The 19,988-nt window shown below is 38.0% G+C and overlaps 1 protein-coding gene across 2 annotated transcripts in view; it reads right to left on the minus strand.

The window, feature by feature from the left end:
- The window catches only part of LOC114047046 (astrotactin-2), a 1,078,351-nt gene that overhangs the window by 469,725 nt on the left and 588,638 nt on the right, over window positions 1-19,988 (minus strand). For both annotated transcript variants that reach the window (XM_027867720.1, XM_027867721.1), the window contains one exon: window positions 7,640-7,828. In XM_027867720.1, coding sequence (XP_027723521.1) covers window positions 7,640-7,828 — 189 coding nt within the window. The remainder of the gene's footprint in view (window positions 1-7,639; window positions 7,829-19,988) is intronic.

Here is a 19,988-nt window from a genome sequence, read left to right on the forward strand (position 1 = left end):
CCAGCCCTGAAGCCAGGAGGACCTGAGTTCAGATTTGGCCTCAGACCAAACACTTGACATTTACTAGCTGTGTGACCTTGGGTAAGTCACTTAACTCCAATTGCCTAAAAAAAAAAAGATTATTTGTCAAGCACTTTACAAGCCTTAAAGTGCTATAACCCATGTCTTTTAACTCCAGGTCTATAGTTCTTTGCACTACAACACACTATGTAAAGGCACACCTCCCAAGGGGCTTGCAAGAGAATAGCTAAAAACATCCCTCGAGAAGGTAAGATTGGCTTCCTGAAGTCCAGACCAACTTCTCTAATTTACATATGCGATATGGTGGTCCACAGACTCTAGGTTAGAATAACAATAGGGAGCCCTAAAGGTTGAACAGTAAGTACATAACTGTCAAGACTGCTGATGCTGATGAAGGGAGTAATAGTGACATTTTAGTTTTGTTTATGGTAGAGTGATAAAGGGGAACATTAGTCATAATAATTGTACCTGACATTTTTATAACATTTTAATATTTGTAAAGTTCCTTATCTATATTACCTTATTTGATCCTGTGAAGCAGTTGTTGTTGTTGTTGCTTTTTTGGTGGGGGGGTAGACCATTCTTGTTATTCAGTGGTATAGGGTACTTCCAGTGAGGAAAACAAACAAATAAATAAACTCCCTCTATCAACGAATATCAGCATCTGTTCTGCAATTTGTGTTCTTAGAGAATTGTTGGGGCACTGACAGGATGAGTAGCATGGCCACTGTCAGGGGCAGGACTTGAACTTAGGTCTTTCTGAATCTTTGGCTAGCCCTCTATCCACTACATTATGCTTTTACAGGGAGGTGCTACCAGTATTACTGTCTCCATTTAACAGACGATATTCCATATCTGGATCTGTACAGAAATAAGATTTCAGCTATAGTGTAAGCCAATCTGTGGGAGCTTGATAACAAGGTGTTTTTTTTTAACGTACTTCAACTCTTCTTGCCTTTGAGAAGTATTATCCTGAAGTATCAGGAACTTTAAGAGAAGCAACAGGATATGCAAGAATTAATCTCCAAGCTATAAATCAGGAAGGGGAGCTTCCCTAGGTATTACCTAGGATATAAGGCTCCTAGATCTTCTCTGAAATGCCTGTTTGACCCTCTAATGCTCTTGGAGTCATCTGACCCCGAAGCTTTTTCTCCTCCAGACTCTGAGCTGACCTGCCATGTCTTCTACAACATCTAGTTTAGTGCCTTCCTTAGAGTCAGCTGGTGTTTAAGATATACTGAATGAATCAATTTCAGTCTTCTAGAGATGAGGTGATATAGTAGAAAGACCAGTGAGATTTTGTGGCAGAAGACATAGGGTCAAATCCAAAGTCCTGCACTTATTACCCAAAGCGACAAACGAGTCATTTTTCCTCTGTGAACCTCAGTTTTCTCATCATTAAAATAGGGATAAAAAAAAAAGTATACTGTCTCCTGTCTAGAGTGGTTGTGCATAATGAACTTCATAAACCACAGAGCACTGTAGAGGTAGGAACTATTATTCTAGTCCTGGACATGCACTAGGCTAAATGAGGAGTCAAGATGTTACTAAGCCCTCTAGTACGTTCCTATTCAACGAGGCAGAATCTTAGAGGAAAGCCAGGGAAGGTAATAAAAAAAAAAAAGAATGTGGTATTTAACTACATAGGTCCAGTATAGCCCATTTTGTCCTTTTTTTTTCTTGGCAGGAAAGAGGCAGGAACAGAGACATAAGATTGGACTAAACCGTAATACTTAGTTTTTACTAGGGTGGTAAGTATTGGTCTAAAACCAGACTGTGGCTGAGGAATTTTTGTACCATAAGTAAGGTGAGAAAAATTTTGTCCTGTTGTGTGTGTGTTATATCTGCTCTAGGCTTTGGATATTCACTCTGATACAGGCACCTTGATTTTTGACAAAATCAGTCCCTACATACCATAGAGAATGATATTATCTTCCATTAAAATATGTGCCTTTTAAAAAGACATAATATAAAACATAATATTCTAATAAATCTTTTTGTCCTCTTCTGTGTATTGTACCCAAGGCAATGATCCACTTTGTTCTACCCCTCCTTGCAGGTCTGCCCAGAATGAAATATTTTATTTGAGAGAAGGGGTGAGAATGAGGGGACAGTGTTTCAACAGGGGAAGCATTGTTCTAAGATGGAGTTCCAAATCATCACAAACATGGAGAGATTCTGCAATGGCTGCCTATTTCCCATTGGACAGCTAAAAATAGTGGGACCAAGTCAGTCTCAGTGGCCATTTGGTAAACTCTGACTCAGTATCCTCAGCATGTGTGATGTGGGTGAGTGAACATTGCAAAAATAAGGCTGGCTTTCCTTGACTTGAAAAAAAATGGAGACCTTATGCCACATTCAGAGGGGAATTTTGGTGCCAAATCTAGAATTTCTATTGCATATCTAACACAGTGTTTTCAACATGGTAATATATGCACTGGAAATCAAAGCAGATTGAAAGTTGCCTTTCGAGTAAAGCATCTTCCACCATCCCCTACTTTGCAAGTCATTCCTGAAAGTGAAAATACGGTGGAAAGGAAAATACACTAGATTTGGAGTCAGGGTTCACATTGCAGGTCTCCCTCTTACTAACTACATGACTTTGGTCAAGTCCTTTAACCTCTCTAAATCTCAGTTCCTTCATCTGTAAAATCAGGAGGCTCATCTATATAGTCTCTAAAGTGTCTTCCAATTCTGACATCCTATTATCATTGCACTATCCTATGACAAGGTATTCTATTTCTAGTATGACTTTTTCACAGCCTATCTTTGGTCCAGGCTCAACCCACACTCTTAAACAGCCTCATTCCTCTGTTATTTCTGAGGCTTGTTTGCCAGCTTTCTTCTTTGGCCTTCATTACTCAATCCTAGAGTAGATCAGAGTGGGAGTTCACTTAAGATCATTGATTAAGAGCAAGAAGGGACTTTAGTCTTAATACTTTTAACAGATGAAGAAACCGAGGTCCAGAGACATTAAAGGACTTACTTAATGTCCCTTAAGCAATAACTGTTAAAGGATGAATTGGAATCCAGGTCCCCTGACTGCAGAGATACTGTTCACTCCATTGCTCACTCACTAGATTTTTGTTGTTCTTTAGCATCCAAGGCCAACATCAAGATTTTCACAGATAGAGCTGAAGGAAAATGAATAGTTGAAAGCAGAGAGTGAGAAGTAACAGTAAAAGAGAAATTTTTAAACAATTTCTTAACCAGAAATGAAACCTTGCCAAACCCCACTTTAATCAAAAGCCAAGTGGAAAAGAAGCATGAATCTGACCTATTGCACATCATTTAGAAGGGTAAATGATCCTGAAGGGGATTTTAAGTGCCATATTCTGGGACGAGAGAGGGAAGAAAAGCATTAGAACTACATCTTTATCAAGCTTTAGAAGCCTCTAAACCAACACTTCCTCCTAAAGAACATTACTCTTTCCCCCCAAAGTCCCATGAATTAGGGGAAAAAACATTCCCCAAATCATTTCTCTTATAAACTTGAGGGAAACCAGAGATAAGATCTCTGTAATCAAGGGTCCTTATCCTAGGGTCCATGAGCCTTATTTAAAAAAATGATAGCTTTATTTCATATAATTGGTTTCCTTTTTAATTCTATGTATTTTTATGCATTTAAATATAATTCTGAAAGGGGTCCATAGGCTTCAAAGGGAGCCTATGAGTCACAAAATAGTTAAGAACCACTGGAGTAGATCCAGGGCCTGAAGAAATAGATGAGAAATCTAAGTAAGGTTGTGATAAGCAGTCTAGCAGATCAAACTTTATCCCTGTAGTTGAATAACTGAATTTTCTACTTTGTGATACTTGACAGAATCATAGAATAATATTACATCTTTAAGATGGCTCTTGAAGAGATACCAATGGAATTCTCAGGCACCATTGAAAGGTAACAGAGCAAGGGATTTGCTGGGGGTGGGGGGTAGGGGGGCTGGGGAAGGAGGTACATGGCCCTTAAGTCACATGGATCAATACGATAGGCATCCATGTTGAGGACTGGATTTTGTCCTGGGTAACCAAGTTGTTATGAGGACTCAAATAGCTTAGCCATTTATTTCACTTAATGGATGCTTATCACCCAAGTTCCTATTTGTAAGAGGAAATCTAACACAGTATATACAGAACCTTTCCAAGTTACTTTGGGGCAGAAAGAGGTGTTAAAATGGGGAAAAATAACTATAATACTTATGTATCACTTCAGAGCAGACAACAAGCTTTCCATTCAACATCCAAGAGAGGCAAGTAGTACTAGTGCTATTTTTCCCATACGACAGATGAGAATGAGAAGATCAGAGAACTAAAGTGATTTGACTGAGGATCCATAGGAAGAAAGTACTAAAGCCAAGACTAGAATACAGGCTTTTTTTTACCCAAGTTAGGTGTTATCGCCATGCCAGCATCTTCTTTTTGCATCTAGCTACCTGGAAAGAGACATATAAGGGCATCAAAGAATCCTTATTTTACATGCCTCTGAGGGAAATCAATACAACTACTGCTAATAACTAGCATTTATATAATACCAAAGCACTATATATATATATGTACACACACACACACACACATATACTCTAGCTTGATCCTTACAACCCTAGGAGACAGGTGCTATTATTTATTCCCATTTTACAGATGAGGGAATGGAGATTGAGAGAAGTTGAGTAGCTTGCCTAGAGTCATAACTGACCAAGGCAGGATTCAAATTCAAGATTTGTTGACTCCAAGTACAGTATTCTATCCACTTTACCACCTGAATAATTAATAACAAGAATTTAAGTGTTTACTTTGTGCTAGACACTGTATTACAAAGGAAAAATGAAAAAAAAACAACTCTAAAAAACTTATGTTTTATAAAGGAAAACAACATGTACACATATAAGTAAATATAAAATGTGACATACAAAATAAATGCAAGATTTTTTTTTTCAATAGGAAGAAATACATTAGCAGCTTGGGGGGGGGGTTGTATAATCTGAAAAGGCCTTATATAGAATATATTTCCAAGGAAGGGGCTGGAGCAAGAAGGGAGTATGTCCCAGACATGTGGGACCTGAGCTTAATTTTTAGACCACATCAACAGTCCTGAGGGAAGTCAGGCAAGTAGCAATTTAATGCACACCAACCAAATAGAGATTTCCAAATCTTTTTCCTTGAATGACTGGATTTAACCTTGAGCACCTCCCCTTTCTCACTTATTTTAATCCTCACATTAAAGTAACAGCACTTGGAATGGTCAGAAAGGGACAACCTGGACACTTCCAAGAGCAACTTCCAGTCAACTAACAAATATCTTTGTCCCAACGGCAGGAGTATGGGGTAGCATATAGAGCCACTTAAATGCTCTCTTTGCTGCAATTTCCAATGTCCTAGTTGCCAGGGGTCTTACTGACAGGGACAGAGAAGTGACGGATTGAGGATTGGGACTTCAGCTTACAAAGCAATCATAAGCTGCACCTTAGTCAGAGAGTTTTCTAAGTAAGGAGGCCAAATCTCTGGGTTACTTTGTGTGGCAGGAAATAGAGAGATGAACCAGAAAGAGATTGTGATTAAGTTTAACCTCTTTCAAGCAGGGCTTTGTTTCTGAGAGGATAAGAGTTGGTTATGCATGGTGGAAAGTGGGAAGAGTAGGACGCTAATCTATATATGGATCATCAGGGACATTTTATTCAAGGCATTTACTAAAACCCAAGGCCAGGAAAATACTAGAAAATGAGACGTAAGACAGAGGTGGACAGGACAAAGCCTGCTGGCCTTTACAAGAGGTTCAACTTGCAAATGATCATTGGTAGAAGATGGGCAAGATGAAAATGGTCATTAAATGCTGCTCTTACGATAGTGTCCCCAAGAACTCTAAGGACATGTAAGGACATCATTTTATGATGCCTCTCTCCTCAGCTAAACCAGCCATGACAATATCATAGCTAATAACTCATAACTTTTTTGCTGTTTGAACAGAAGGGGATGGGAGTGGGGATCCCTTACTGCATTTGGCTCCAAAAGTTGGTTCAGTGGGATTGATAATGGGCTTGAAGAAGTCATTTTCAATTCTGAATAGGCTCTCTTGAATTAAAACTGTGGTCCTGAACAAGTCATGTGGCCTGGATCAAGAAGGTAGATTTCTGTTCATTAATGGGAGGACGACCTCTATCCCATATACCCTGTCTCTAATATAAACCTAACTCTTACCATGGAAAGGAAAAACAACCCACCTGAAGCTTTAATGATGGCAGAACTTAGACTTTACCCTTAGGGAAAGAGCTGAGGGGCAACTTTATGTACTAGCAAGAAGAGACATAATTAGTGGTATATCACTTGACCGGGAATAGTAGCTAGAGATTCAAAGCAGGTCATCTGATGTCATCCCCCTTAACCTTACTCTTACTCTCTTCCTTCCAAATTACCATCCTTCTTCTTTTATCTTCCAGTTGGTTAGGAGGGTGCCTGTCCACATCCACCTCTCTCCTAGCTATTTTCTCTTCTGGAGAATGTAATTATCAGCAGCCTGTTCCTTCTTTCTTCTCTCTTTTCCCTTATCACTGCTCAGGAACTTGAGCAGTTCTCAAGTTCTCAAACTTGGGAAGTTTGCAAGACCTCATTTCAAGGTGTGCCCAACTGGGAACATGAGAAATAATCCATTGTCATCCTCTTTTCAGGAACAATTGTGTCATATTTTCAGGATTATTGTTAGGGATTCTATTTTCATTATATTTGAGTAATTTTTTTATAGATGTGTATGTTTATGCCGAGCAAGGAATTTCCCCAGATGGTCCATGTGCTCAATAGCTTCCAATTTATATTGAGTTTATGTGGTTGTTATTGAGCTAATAATTTCCCTTATAGTCTATGTGCTTCATAGTCTCCATTAAATACCTCTTTCTCTTGAGCAAAATTGTGTCATTATTTTACAGCACTGACCTTTCAGGCATCCTAATGATTAATGCCTAGATCTAGAGAATACTGACCCCAAACAGATTTGAGGTTCAAGCAGGCTTGATAATAGTGAAGGAAGCAGGGAATATCCCTCCCCAAATCTTCTCATCTTTTGCAGGTTTGTTAACAAGCAGTGCTTGGGATCATAGGCCTTTAGACTCACAAAAGATAAATTAGAACCAAGAATAGCTCAAAACGAAGCTCTTTACTTCACAAAGAGAAGCCAATAAAATGAGAGAGCAGCTTCTCCCCAGTGTTGGCAGTACCTGAAACCATCATAGAATTCAGACTGAGAAGGGGCTTTAGAAATCATCTCATCTGGCCCTATCATATTACCAATGGAGAAACTGAGGCCTAGGGCAGGGAAGTGACTTGTCAAATGTCACACAGATACCGAGTAGAAGAGATGAGATTGAAACCTAAGTCCTTTGATGACAAAGACAGTTCTTTCCACTACAGAAATTATATCCATACTTCCATATACTTTGAGGTAGGATACAGAAAACCATAAGTAAAAGTGGAAACATGAAGAAATAGGACAGAAATTTCAGTGTGTTCAGTTAATATGTTCAATGGTGCTTAATATTAATCTTCTACTCCTTTTCTTTTGCCTTGCATTTAAATCGAATAATTCAGACACAACTCTTATTATATCCACATGGAATAGACAAGGCCCAACTCATACCTGAAAGTCATCTGGAAGACTTGGCCCTGGTTCACATGCTGACTCCTGTTGTTGTAACCATGCAACATCTCCCCAAACAGAGTGTCGTTGAACTTAGAATCAGGCTTGAGGCACTTGGGGCCCTCACAGACATCCGATAGCATGAGGCAGGATTTACCATCTGGAGCCAGCTTATATTCCTCCACACAGCTAGGAAATGACAGAGGAGATAATTAGACCCACACCCCAGCAAACAGTGAGGTGTAATGGAAAGAATTGATGGAACTCAGGAGATCTGTGTTTTAGTCCTAACTCTTTCATTAGTTGTATGAATTTGGGAAAATCATTTCCCTTCTCTGGGCATCAGGTTCCCATGTAAATAAATGAGTTTGATTGGATGATCTCTAAGGTCTCTTGCAACTCCACCAGTTTATGAGTCTATATTTTAACAATTAATTTTCTTTTTTAAAAATGTATCTTACTTTTATTTATAACTTTTGTTTTCATATTTCATTCAGTTCTAAAGATATCCCTTCCCCTCTCCTATCCAGTTAGTCATCTCTTATAACAAAGACTAAAAAAAAGGTAAGTTTGAAAAAAAAAAACTTAAGCAAAACTTACAAACACATCAGCTATATCTAATTGTGTATGAAACATCCACATCAAATGTCCTCTACCTTTCTAATGAATGAAAGGAAGTACATCTTCTTAATTCTGTTCCAAGGTGAAGCATAATCAGTGAACACAAATGTTCAGTTTTATTTTTTTTTCTTTTGCTGTTTACATTATCATAGGATTTTATATAACCTTTTGATGGTTCTACTTACTTCACTCTGTCTCAGATTATGTAAGTCTTAAACCATGTTTTTATAAATTCATATTCATAATTTCTTACAGCTCAGTAATATTCCATTACAGTCACTTATCACAATTTGTTTAGCCATTGGGCAATCTATAGGGATCTGCTATACTTTTCCCCATTTCTTTGCTACCACATAAAGAAATGTTATGAATATTTTGGTGTATTTAGGACCTTTATTTTTGTCTCTGATCTCCTTTGGTTATATGCCTTGAAATAAGACTTCTGGGTCAAAGGATACCAATAGTTTAGTCACTTTTCTAAAAAGCATAATTCTAAATTGCTTTCCAGAATAGTTGGACCAATTCATAGCTCCATCAACAGTGCATTAGCATGTCTGCCCTTTTTTAAGCCTCACCCATATTGACTATTTGCATCTATTGTCATCACTGCCAATTTTCTGGGTGTGAGGTAAAATCTCAGAGTTGTTTTCATTTGAATTTTTCTTATTATTAGTTCCTTGGAGCAATCTTTCACAAGGTTGCTAATAATTTGCAGTTTTTGAGAATTGTCTCTAATAGTCTTCTTTTTTTAGGGCCCCATCTAGCTCTAACATTCAATGTTTTAAAGTTCCTTTCAGCTCCAATACATTGTGACTAAAAAGCTCTCTGTGTTCACTCATTTTGTGCTCAAGCATGAAAAATGCAAAATCTAGAGAAATAACTAGCACCAGTCTGAGAGTAGACCAATTCCTTTTCAAATAATTCCTTAAAATAATAATAACAATTCATTTATATAGTGAATTTTTCATTTGCAAAGCACTTCACATACATTATCTCATTCAAGCCTTACAACAGCCCTGCAAGTTGAGTATTACAAATAATATTATCCTTTTTTAATGAAGGTAAACTGAGGCTCCATTTATTCAAGTGACATGACCATGCTTACATAGCTTTAAAATACCAGAGGGAGGATTTGAACCCAGAACTCCCTGACTCCAATTCCAGTCACCTATTAATACCTAATGCTCCTGCTTAGTGGGACATAAATCCTAGGCATAATTCACAGGCACGGAAACATCCCTCAAACAGCCTGTTAACATATTCATCAGCAGTCAAAGAAAGGCGCTTTTAACATTTGGGGGGAGTTCAAGAATACTGACATGCTTAATTATACAACACCTTCTTTAAACACTTTCATGAACATACAGACCCTAAAAAAGGATTGCAGACCAATTGGAGGGGAATTACCAAGTAGTTTCTCAAGACAAACTGTATTCCCAAAGTAGCTGTCTACCACGTCTGAAAACTGTAGCAGAAACTAGGCTTTAATCACCCTTGTAACAGCAGGGATGGTCCCTTCAGCACTATGGACAGCTCTTAACACATTGCTTTCATTGAAGTCAGAAGCTGGAAATACAAATTGACACACGGCAGCAACGGCTGTCCTGAACCTCTAATCACCCAATCTTGATGGCCAATAATGGCCCCTAGAAAATGTCCTCTTGGCAGAGTTACATTGCTGAAGTGAGCAACTTGAACATAGTCACATATCAAGAACAGATAGTGGAGCAGCAAGGAGGACAGGAGATCTTCACAGGATCACAGATTTTGGAGCTTGAAGGGGCCTTAGAGATCATCTAACCCAATCCCTCATTTTACAGATGAAGAAACTGAAGCCCATAATGATTAGAGGATTTTCCCAAGGTCACACAGGTAATAAGTGGAAGAGGTAGAGTTGGAACCTAAGTCCTCTGACTACAAATCCACTGTTCCTTCCACTGTACTATACTGACTCTCTTTCACTCACTGGTTTTATTTTAGGCTGAATATCTTAGGGTAGGAGGAGGGAAATCAACTAGTCACAACTTTTTTTTTTCTCTATGTGGAAAGCTGTATACAAAACACTGTACAGGAAATGAAGTTATCACCTTTATCATCATAATTGTTCACATTTCTATACTACTTTAAGGTTTCAAAGAAAAAAACCTTCAAAGTAGGTGGTGCATATATTATTTTCCATATTTTTATAGATATGGAAAGTGAGGCACATAGAGATGAAGTTACTTTTCCAGGGTCACAGCTAGTAAATGTTAGATAGAAAATTCTAGTTAAAATATTTTGGCACCAAGTTTAATTCTCTTTGTGTTACATGGTGCTGGTCTCAAGAAGCTTGTAGTCTAAATTCTTTTCAGGTGCATGGCTTGCTGAGTATTTACCCATCACCTTTTCTATACCATCCCTTTGGTTTGAGAGTTCATGTGAATCTAGAATCCTGTTCAGAATTGTTTTCTGTGTCACATTTGACTTGGGGTAGGTTGGGGGAGTAATGCCCCAAATTCTTCATACTATATGAGGCTCTGAACTCACTTCTTACATCTTGATCATCTGTAGCAAGCAATAAAATGTTATAGACAAGGGGAACAGTATGTCAGAGAAGCTGGCAAGCCTATTCCCAGGGAGCCATGTATGACTGAAGCAGAGAGAATTTTCTTTTCTTTGAGTATCTGACTCTGCAATCCTCTGATGAATGAGCCTCCTGTATGCTTGGAGAAACATGCTTCTTCACTGCCTAGTCAGCAATGCTATGTCCTTGAAAACCAAAGGGCAATTACAAAGAACTATGACTGTACCCCCAGACATAAGGCCTTGAATGTGAGAGGGTTTCTTTTGGGAAATGCTTAAAAGTAGCTATACGTCTCTTTTAAATACACAGCCTCAGTTTCCTTATTATGGATTGAATGGTAGAAAATGCCTATGCAAAGTATGATGAACTCATTATACTTGAAGTTCAGAGGAACAATGTTAAAAAAAAAAACAGCTCTGCCACTTACTAAATATATGACTTTGAACAAATCACTTCATCTCCTTAAAGCTCAGTTTAATAGTTTGGAAACTAGAGTTAAAAATATTAATACTACCACAGAGATGTTGTGAAGAAAACACATATAAACTAAAATGCACTATAAAATGTCAATTATTATTATTCAATAATTCAAAGATCTATGACTTTATCAATATGGATACATTTTCTACCAGTGGAGATACCAACCACTCATTGCCTTAGCAAATGCTCTTTGTAAACTGGTGTGTGTACAAAATGTGGTGTCCAATTTTATAGTAATGACTTTTACACACTTAGCATTTTTCCTCAGATAAGACAAAGCCTATCCATTATCACTTAAGCATTCAAAGCTTTTAATCTTGCTAAGCCTATAGATTTAGAATTGGAAAGGACCTGAGAGGTCATCTAGTCTAAGCCCCTCTTAGTATGAAGGAACTGAAGCTGAGAAATGTTAAGTGACTTACCCAAAGTCACACAGGTAATATGTAGCCCAGCTTCCTCAATTCCAAACCAACCACTGTAGAATAAGAATCAGAAGAAATGGATTCAAGTGCCATCTGCATTATTTACCAGCTCAAATGTCTTATTAGTATTATGTATTAGCTGGGATAAGTCACTTCATTTCTACTGCATTCAGTTTCCTCATCTACAAAGTGGGATACCCTGTAGTAACCTCCATCTTTCCTACTTTGCAGGGTTGTTGTGAGAATCAAATGAGATAATGAATATTAAAACACTAAGAACTTTAAAATGGCACCCAATATCAAGTTATCATCACCTCCATTTATAGTCTCATCTTCATTCATTCATTCGTTCCTTCGATACATAAATATCACTACTACTACTATCACCGTCACCACTCTTGTTCAGCATTGTCAAATACCCAGGTCTAGGTAGCATAGAAGGAAGAGTAAATATGTTAATCCTAGTTGTAATCTTTATGTTCCTCACTAATTAAGCAAACTACATATTATCAATTCTGAATCACAGCACCCCTTCAAGGTATAATTATCTGAATATTTGTCTCCTTCGGGTGCTTGATGATGATGATGATGATGATGATGAATGAGGATGACAATGATGATAATGATGATGATTATGATGATAAAAACAACAACAATAAATAACTAGCATTTACACAGCACTTACTGTTTGCCAGGCACTGTACTCTTTATACTTATTACTTCATTTGATCCTCACAACTACCCTGGGAGGTGGGTACTATTATTATCCCCAATTTACAGATAATAATATTGAGGCAGACGGAGGTTAAATGACTTGCCCAGGATCTTCCTGATTCCAGGTCTAGTATTCTATCCACTGGGTCACCTAGCTGCTGAGATGGCATTTTGGGAGGGAGATGAGAAAGGCAGGAGAGGATAATGCCCCCTCTGGACAAATATGTGCTAATACCACTTGATTCTGCATTATTGAGTCATGTGTTTTACCAGGACTGAGTTGTAATAGAGTCTAGATAGAAGTGTTGTATGGAGAAACAAAGCATTAAACTTAGTATCAAAATTCCAGGGTCATACAGCTAGAAAGTGCCTGAGGCTAGATTTGAACTCAGGTCTTTCTGACTCCTGGCCTGGTGCTCAATCCACTAGCTCTCAGAAAGACCTGAGTTCAAATCTGACCTCAGGCATTTTCAAGTTGTGTGACCTTGGGCTAGTCATTAATCCATGTGGCCTCAGTTTCCTCATCTATAAAATGACCCGGTAAAGGAAATGGCAAACCACTCCAGTATCTTTGTAACTAAGATTCTGACATGATTCAACAAAAACAAAAAATTTTTATATGTCTTCTTCTTCTTCTTTTTTAAGGCACTAGGGGTTAAGTGACTTGCCCAGGGTCACACAGCTATTATGTGTTATGTGTCTGAGGCTGGATTTGAACTCAGGTCCTCCTGACTCCAGGGCCAGGGCTCTATCTATCCAGCTGCCCCTATATCTTCTTATGTACCATTTCACTTTTGTCTTTATATTCTCAGCCCCTAACACAGTGCATGATATGTAGGTGATTAATAAATGTTTACTAATTGATTAAATCATGTGAGACTATAATCTTTCATTCATTATTTTCCCTTTCTTATGGCTCAGAAGAAGACTCAGGGATAGACAAAGTATGCAGCTACCTGTAGTGTAATGAGAAGCCCAGTAAAGGACACTTTTGATATAACTTTTTCTTTCCCCTAAATGTACAGATTCGAAATATCAAAGAGTCAGATTACAAGGCTACATGCTTTTAAGGATAAAGGTTCCTACTCTTTATGTAATACAGGAATTAATTTTATTCTAAACCATATTGCATGTGTTAGTAACACACTGAGGAGCACAATTCTACAAACTTGAGAGTAAGAACACTTTGCCTTGGCTCTGCCTTTGATCAGTGATGTCAAGAAATCTGATCTCCAGACCCTTGATCACCAAAGACCTCAGATTTTTGTCTCTGGTTTACAGTTGAATTTAGGATTCACAGGATTATTGGATTTAGAAAAAATGCTTATGTAATCTAGATCAGGAGATCTTAATGTTTTTGTGTCATGGACCCCTTTTGCAGTCTAGTGAAATCCCTGGACCTTTCTCAATAATTTTAAATGCATAAAATACAACATATAGGATTAAAAAGAAAACCAATCATATTTAACTTATCAAAGTATTTTTAAAAATAACCAAGTTCATGAACCCCAGGTTAAAACCTCTGATTCTAGAGTAACCCCTATGTTTTATAGAAAAGAAAACTGAAGGCCAAAGAGGTGACATGATTAATTCAAGGTCACAAAAGTACTAAGTAGCAGAAGCAGGATTCAACTCACCTGACTCCACATCTATTTCTCTTTCTATGAAACATTCCTGCCTCCTAACAGGATTCCCATCTGGGAGCTTGTTTTGTGACCCTGAGCTTCCTTCCTAGCTCCATCTCTGGCTCTTGTCTCATAGTAATAGAATCTACTCTTTGCCATTTAGTGGTGCCATTAGCCTTGGGTATCAAGGACAAATAAAAGGCATATATTTGTCTGAGCTCTGTTATACTAACATGAGCAGCTTTCTCCCTCCAGCCACCCTGGGGCACAGAATGGTTTATTTGAAGGTCTGTTTGGCTTTTTTGGTTTTATGTTTTTTCTTTTAATTTTATTTTTGTACCATGCCACATAATTATACAGCTCCTTTGGAACATTTTGTCGTCTGGGAGACTTTCTTACAGAAAGTCTAAAGAGCGTAGGCATGTAGGAACTTGGCCAAGATCTGCACAGAGCTATATTTATACATATGCAAAGAGGAATAAATAAATTAAGTAAGCAAGCAGATATAAAATAGGAACTTTCTCCCAAGGCATGGACTTAGTTACCATTACCTCCTTCTTCTTATGGGACAGGAAGGCCTTTTATAGATGTGATTTCTCCTTTAAACCCACTTTGTAAAACCAAGGGCTATCTGGCAATCAACTGTAATCTGGCAATCAACTGCAAATCAAACAATTACTCCAAAAAATATCTAAGTGTATTCTGTGGGCAGAACATTGAGTTAGGTGTTAAGAGAGAGGCAAAACTGAACTTTGACCTTGTCTTCAAAGAACTCATAGTCTAACAAATTTGCTAGACAAATCCCAGGCAAACTAAGGTTTTTAAGGTTATTTGGAGATACAATGTAAAGAGATCCAGGCTTGGGGTTAGAAGGGATAGGTTTGAGTTCAGGACCTACCACATAAAGTCAATAAGCATTTATGAAGTGCCTACCATGTGTTAGGCATTGTGCAAATCACTAGGGATACAAAGAAAGGCAAAAACAGTGCACACCATCAAGGAATCTAGTCTAAAGGGGAAGAAAACATGCAAACAACTGTATACAAATGAAATGTTTCTCCCTCTCTCCCTTCACCCCCCCCTCTCTCTCTCTCTCTCTCTCTTCTCTCTCATAAATTAAAGATAATTACAGATAATCTATCCAACAAAAAAGTCATGATATCACTTGCAGTCACTTATTAGTTGTGAGACAGAGAAAGAACTTGACCTCTCTGAAATTCACTTCCCAACCCCTATAATAGGAATACTTGCACTGCCTATATTGTAGATGGCTACAACGACCAAACAGTCTGTGAAGTACTTTGAAACCAAAAAGTGCTATATTAAATAGAGTTATTAATGCAGCATGGTACTGATGGGGTATGGGCCCAAGCCGAGACCTTTGCCCCTCTCCTCAAAAAGAATCTGGCTCCCATTTGTCTACAAGCCCCAGAAAACCCTTCAACTTTCTTTGACCTCACTCATCTACTTGGTCTCAAACAGTTGCCTGAGGCTATACTCCACTCTACTGGCCTTTCCTTATCTCTTATTCTTATCACTGTTTCCCTTTGAAAACCTAATGAAACTTAGTCTTTGATCCTAGTATATTTCTCACCTTTGATCTTATCAAGACCCTATTTAAACCTCTTCCTTCCATCCCTTCAAGGTCTATTCCCTGCAACCTCCCAGACACTCCCAGTCACCCAGATCCTCTTCCTAGCCCCTCCTCCCAACACTCCAAAATTACTTGACTGCATGTAAGATTCATCCTGGCCGCCATTTAAACACTGAGATTTCCTCATGCCCGCTCATTCTTACGGGCGTCACTAATGTTCAGGTTCCTTAAGAGTCTGGCCTGTACGGCACATCCCCAATAAAACTTTGTCTCTGGCTGAAAGAAGATTTGGGCTGAATTCATTCTGGCAGGGCCTGCTGTGCTGTGATTTCGGGGTCCCAGAACCCCAAGAATCTAGATTTCATCAGTACAGTAGAAAGAACCAATGGCTGGGAGTTACCCAACCCGAACTCTGGCTCTGACTTTCCTATTGACCACGGCTACTTTTAGGTTGTTGGCTCTGACTTTAGCTAATTCTGACTTCTTCAAGTGCGAGATCATTCTTCTGCCCTCTTACCGTCTCTCTACTTTAAAAAACAACAACAACAACAACAACAACAAAACAAAAAAACAAGCTTTCTGATGCAAATGTCTCACAGGCACTTCTAAATGGGGTTAACTGTTTTGATGACAGAATTTATCTCAAGTGCAAGTAATGTTCCATTGCTAATAGACCTCTTTCAAAGTCTTATAATATTAATGCTGGTTTTGAAGGGCTCTTAATTTTTCATTCTTTCTTTGCATTCCTTGGAAAGGGCTAATTAGGTCCTGTATTTACAGATGTGCCAAGCCAGAAATGGGCCTTCCAGCACAAAGGTTGAAACATATAGATAAGCTCTCTTACTTACTATATTATATGATATTTTATATATACAATAATATAATATATAACATATCTATACAGTGTCAGTGAGGGTGGAAAGGAGTGGAGAGGGAGTAATAAATATATATATATATGTATGTATGTATGTATGTGTATATACACACACTTATTCAATTCACTCAAACTGTTTCAGCATGTGGTTTGAAGAGCCATCTGAGGCAAAAAGCCCAACTAAGGTAGAGTGACTAAGCCTTTGTTTCAGGGCACTCAAATCTGAATAGTTCTAACAATATTGGAAGAAAAAAAAAAGGCCCTGAGCTTAGCACCTAATTAGAAGGTATCATTAGCTAAACAAGATGCTAACAGATGGCTAGTAGCTCCTCCTCAGTTTCACATGCTGACCGACTCTCTGCACCATCAACGACTCTTTGGGCAGTAGCTGGAGAGGGTTGGGTAGGCTGAGATTTCTAACCCATCTTCAGTTGAAATTGTCTTAAAAATTGATATCCAGGCATATTCTGAGCCACTTTTCTGAGGCATAATTTCCACTATTTGCCAAATCAATAGTTAAAATGCTGACCCCGACCATGTCATATATAGTGGAATTAATATATGACATAGAGGAAGAAGACCTGTCTTGGAGTCCTGGCTCTGCTACATTCTTAGTGACCTTAGGCAAGTAACTTCTTTTCTTGATACTTCAGTTTACTTATCTGTAAAACAAGGCCACAAGACTGGGAAATCTTAAATTCCTATTTAGGGATATGATATGATCATTCATAGATGGGAACATCTGTGGAAGCCTACTCAGTCCCACTGAACAACAAAGAGGGTTTTAAAAAGCATTGGCAAACACAAAAATTCTTTTGTATGCAGGCTTGCGGAACTGTGCCTATGCATAATTTACATACCACTGCCCTGCAGTCACTTAAGTTGAAGGAGGACTGCCATAAATTTAGGTCTGCATATGGTAATTTATTTCTTATTTATTTTGCTGATTGACTGCTAGGGGCCCAAGATATCCCCAAGCTACAGTCAGAGCTCCTGTGCAGGTGTGGTAGAAGTAGAAAAGAAAAAAGACTGAAGTTTGAATCAGAAGACTGTGCTTGATTCCTAATAAATAATAATAATAATAATAGCTAACATTTATATAGCACTTATTATGTGCCAGGCACTGTAATAAGAGCTTTGCAATTATTATCTCATTGATCTTTACAATAACCTTGGGAGATAGGTGCTATTATTATTATTTCTTTTTCACTGATGAGGAAACTGAGACACAGAGAGGTTAAGTGACTTGCCCACAGTCACACAGCTAATAGATGTCTGAGGCTGAATTTGAACTCGGGTATTCCTGACTCCAGGCCCAGTGCTCTATTAATTGAACCATCTATCTGCTTTGCTAGTCCCCCTTACTTCCTAGGTATGTGACCATAGGCAAGTGAAAGTCTGCCTGCCTCTTTAAAATGGGCACAATGATATTTGATATTTAATAATAATCATCATCATAATAATAAACTACTAAGACCAACAATAACAATTGCAGCTAAAATTTATACAGTACTTTAAGGTATGCAAAATGCTCTATAATATTGTACTATTTGAGATTTATAACAACCTTGGGAAGTAGGTGCTTTCATTATCCCCACTTTACAGAAGAGGAAACAAACTGAGAGGCTAAGTGACTTGCCTAGGATTGCACAGCTAGTAAGTGTCTGAAGCTGTATTTGAACTTAGATCTTTATGACTGCAGTACCAGCACTCTATCTATTGCTACCTGGGGGGGGGTTGATTAAATATGGGAAATTACATTGCATTTTTAATGTTTTATTTTATACAAAGACCTATCTTTCAAAGGTAAATATACTCCCAGTGATGCTTATGGTTGGGAATCTTGGAAACATAATCTCTGGAGAATCAAAGTGAGCAGAAGGGCAATGGAGACTTGCATGATGAGTGCACAAAGGATGAAGCACATTTGTGAGGATGTGCTTTTATGCACAAGAAAGGCTTACGGAATATCACTGAGCACATATGATCAGCAAAGGAGGTACAGAAGTCATATGGCAAGAGTGACAGATAGATAGTATATGGAGAGCCTAGGTGCTCCATTGGTTCCCATGAAATGTCGAGACTCCGAGGAAAGCTTTCCAGCATGCTGATTCTTTCGGGGTGAGGATCTCTAGAAGAACATGGATAGGAATTGCATGGGATGATAGGACATGCATGAATTAGGATTTGCACCAATGTAAGAATTGGCAACATTGATGAGATCATTATTATATAATATAATTAATAATTAGATAAAGAAAGAAAAGAGGATTAGGAAGGAGAAATGCACAACAAAATGTCCATTACACTGAGTGTGGGGGAAAGAATAAACCATTCTAGTTAATTTAATTTCCTCTGTCACTGATAATGAGTCCCCACATCCTTTTTCTTTTAACCCCTATGGATGAAAATTACTTTTGCATATTTTAGGTTGCTTAACCTACTGGGCTTTCCTCAGTATTTTTTTTTTCTTTTGTAAAATGAGAAGGTTATGCGAACTGTCCCCTGAGATCTCTTCCTAATTTAGAACCATAATCCTATTATCTCAATTTCTTGTTGAAGTGAGTAATAAGAATAAAGTCCCTCTCATTTGTAAAGTGTTTTACAATTTAAGAAATATTTTCATACATGTTGTCACATTTGATCTTCACAATAATCCTGGGAAGTAAAAAGGGTAGAGATCTCTGTTTTTCAGATAGAGATACTGAGGCTAATTGACTTTAAATGACTTGCTCATGTTCCCACAATTTAATAAGTGGTAGATTTGTGAATAAAGCTCAGGTCTTTGGATTCTTGTTCCAGTGTTCCTTCTACTATACCACCTAGCCCAGTAAGGTCAAGGAACCATAACTGAATCTTTTTTTGATAACTGATGATACCTCTGGGACATAGAGTCATCATTGTACACATTCATGACAACTGCCTAGGGCTACAGATGGAGATGGAGAGGATACAGGAGACAGGAACAATGTGGGCTGAATTCTGCTCTTAAATCTCTGATATTCCCTTTATCCATCCCCTTTTTAAAATTATTTTGACAGCACCATACTTCAGATCCTCATCACTTCTTCCCTGGACAACTATAATAAAGTCCTAATTGGGCTCCCTTTGTCCAGACTCAACTTTCTCATCTGACCCTTCATACTGCTGTTGCCTGAATCATCTTCCCAATAATCCTGTCATTTCCCAGCTCAAGAACTTTATTTTGTTCTCGGTTGCTCATAGGAGAAAATGCAAACTCATTGCCTTAGCAATAATAATTAGTATTTACAAAGTGCCTTAAAGTTGACAGATTGTATGTGTGTGTGTACATGTGTGTATGTGTGAGGTACTTTTACTATTTCCATTTTATAGATAAGGAAACTGAGGATAAGAGAGTTTAAGTGATTTACCCAGGGTCACACTACTAGTAAGTATCATAAAGCACTTTTTAAAAAAAATTTTATTAATTTATTT

This window comes from Vombatus ursinus, unplaced genomic scaffold (genome assembly GCF_900497805.2).
Source record: "Vombatus ursinus unplaced genomic scaffold, bare-nosed wombat genome assembly UNPS02014786.1, whole genome shotgun sequence".
NCBI classification, from domain to species: domain Eukaryota; kingdom Metazoa; phylum Chordata; class Mammalia; order Diprotodontia; family Vombatidae; genus Vombatus; species Vombatus ursinus.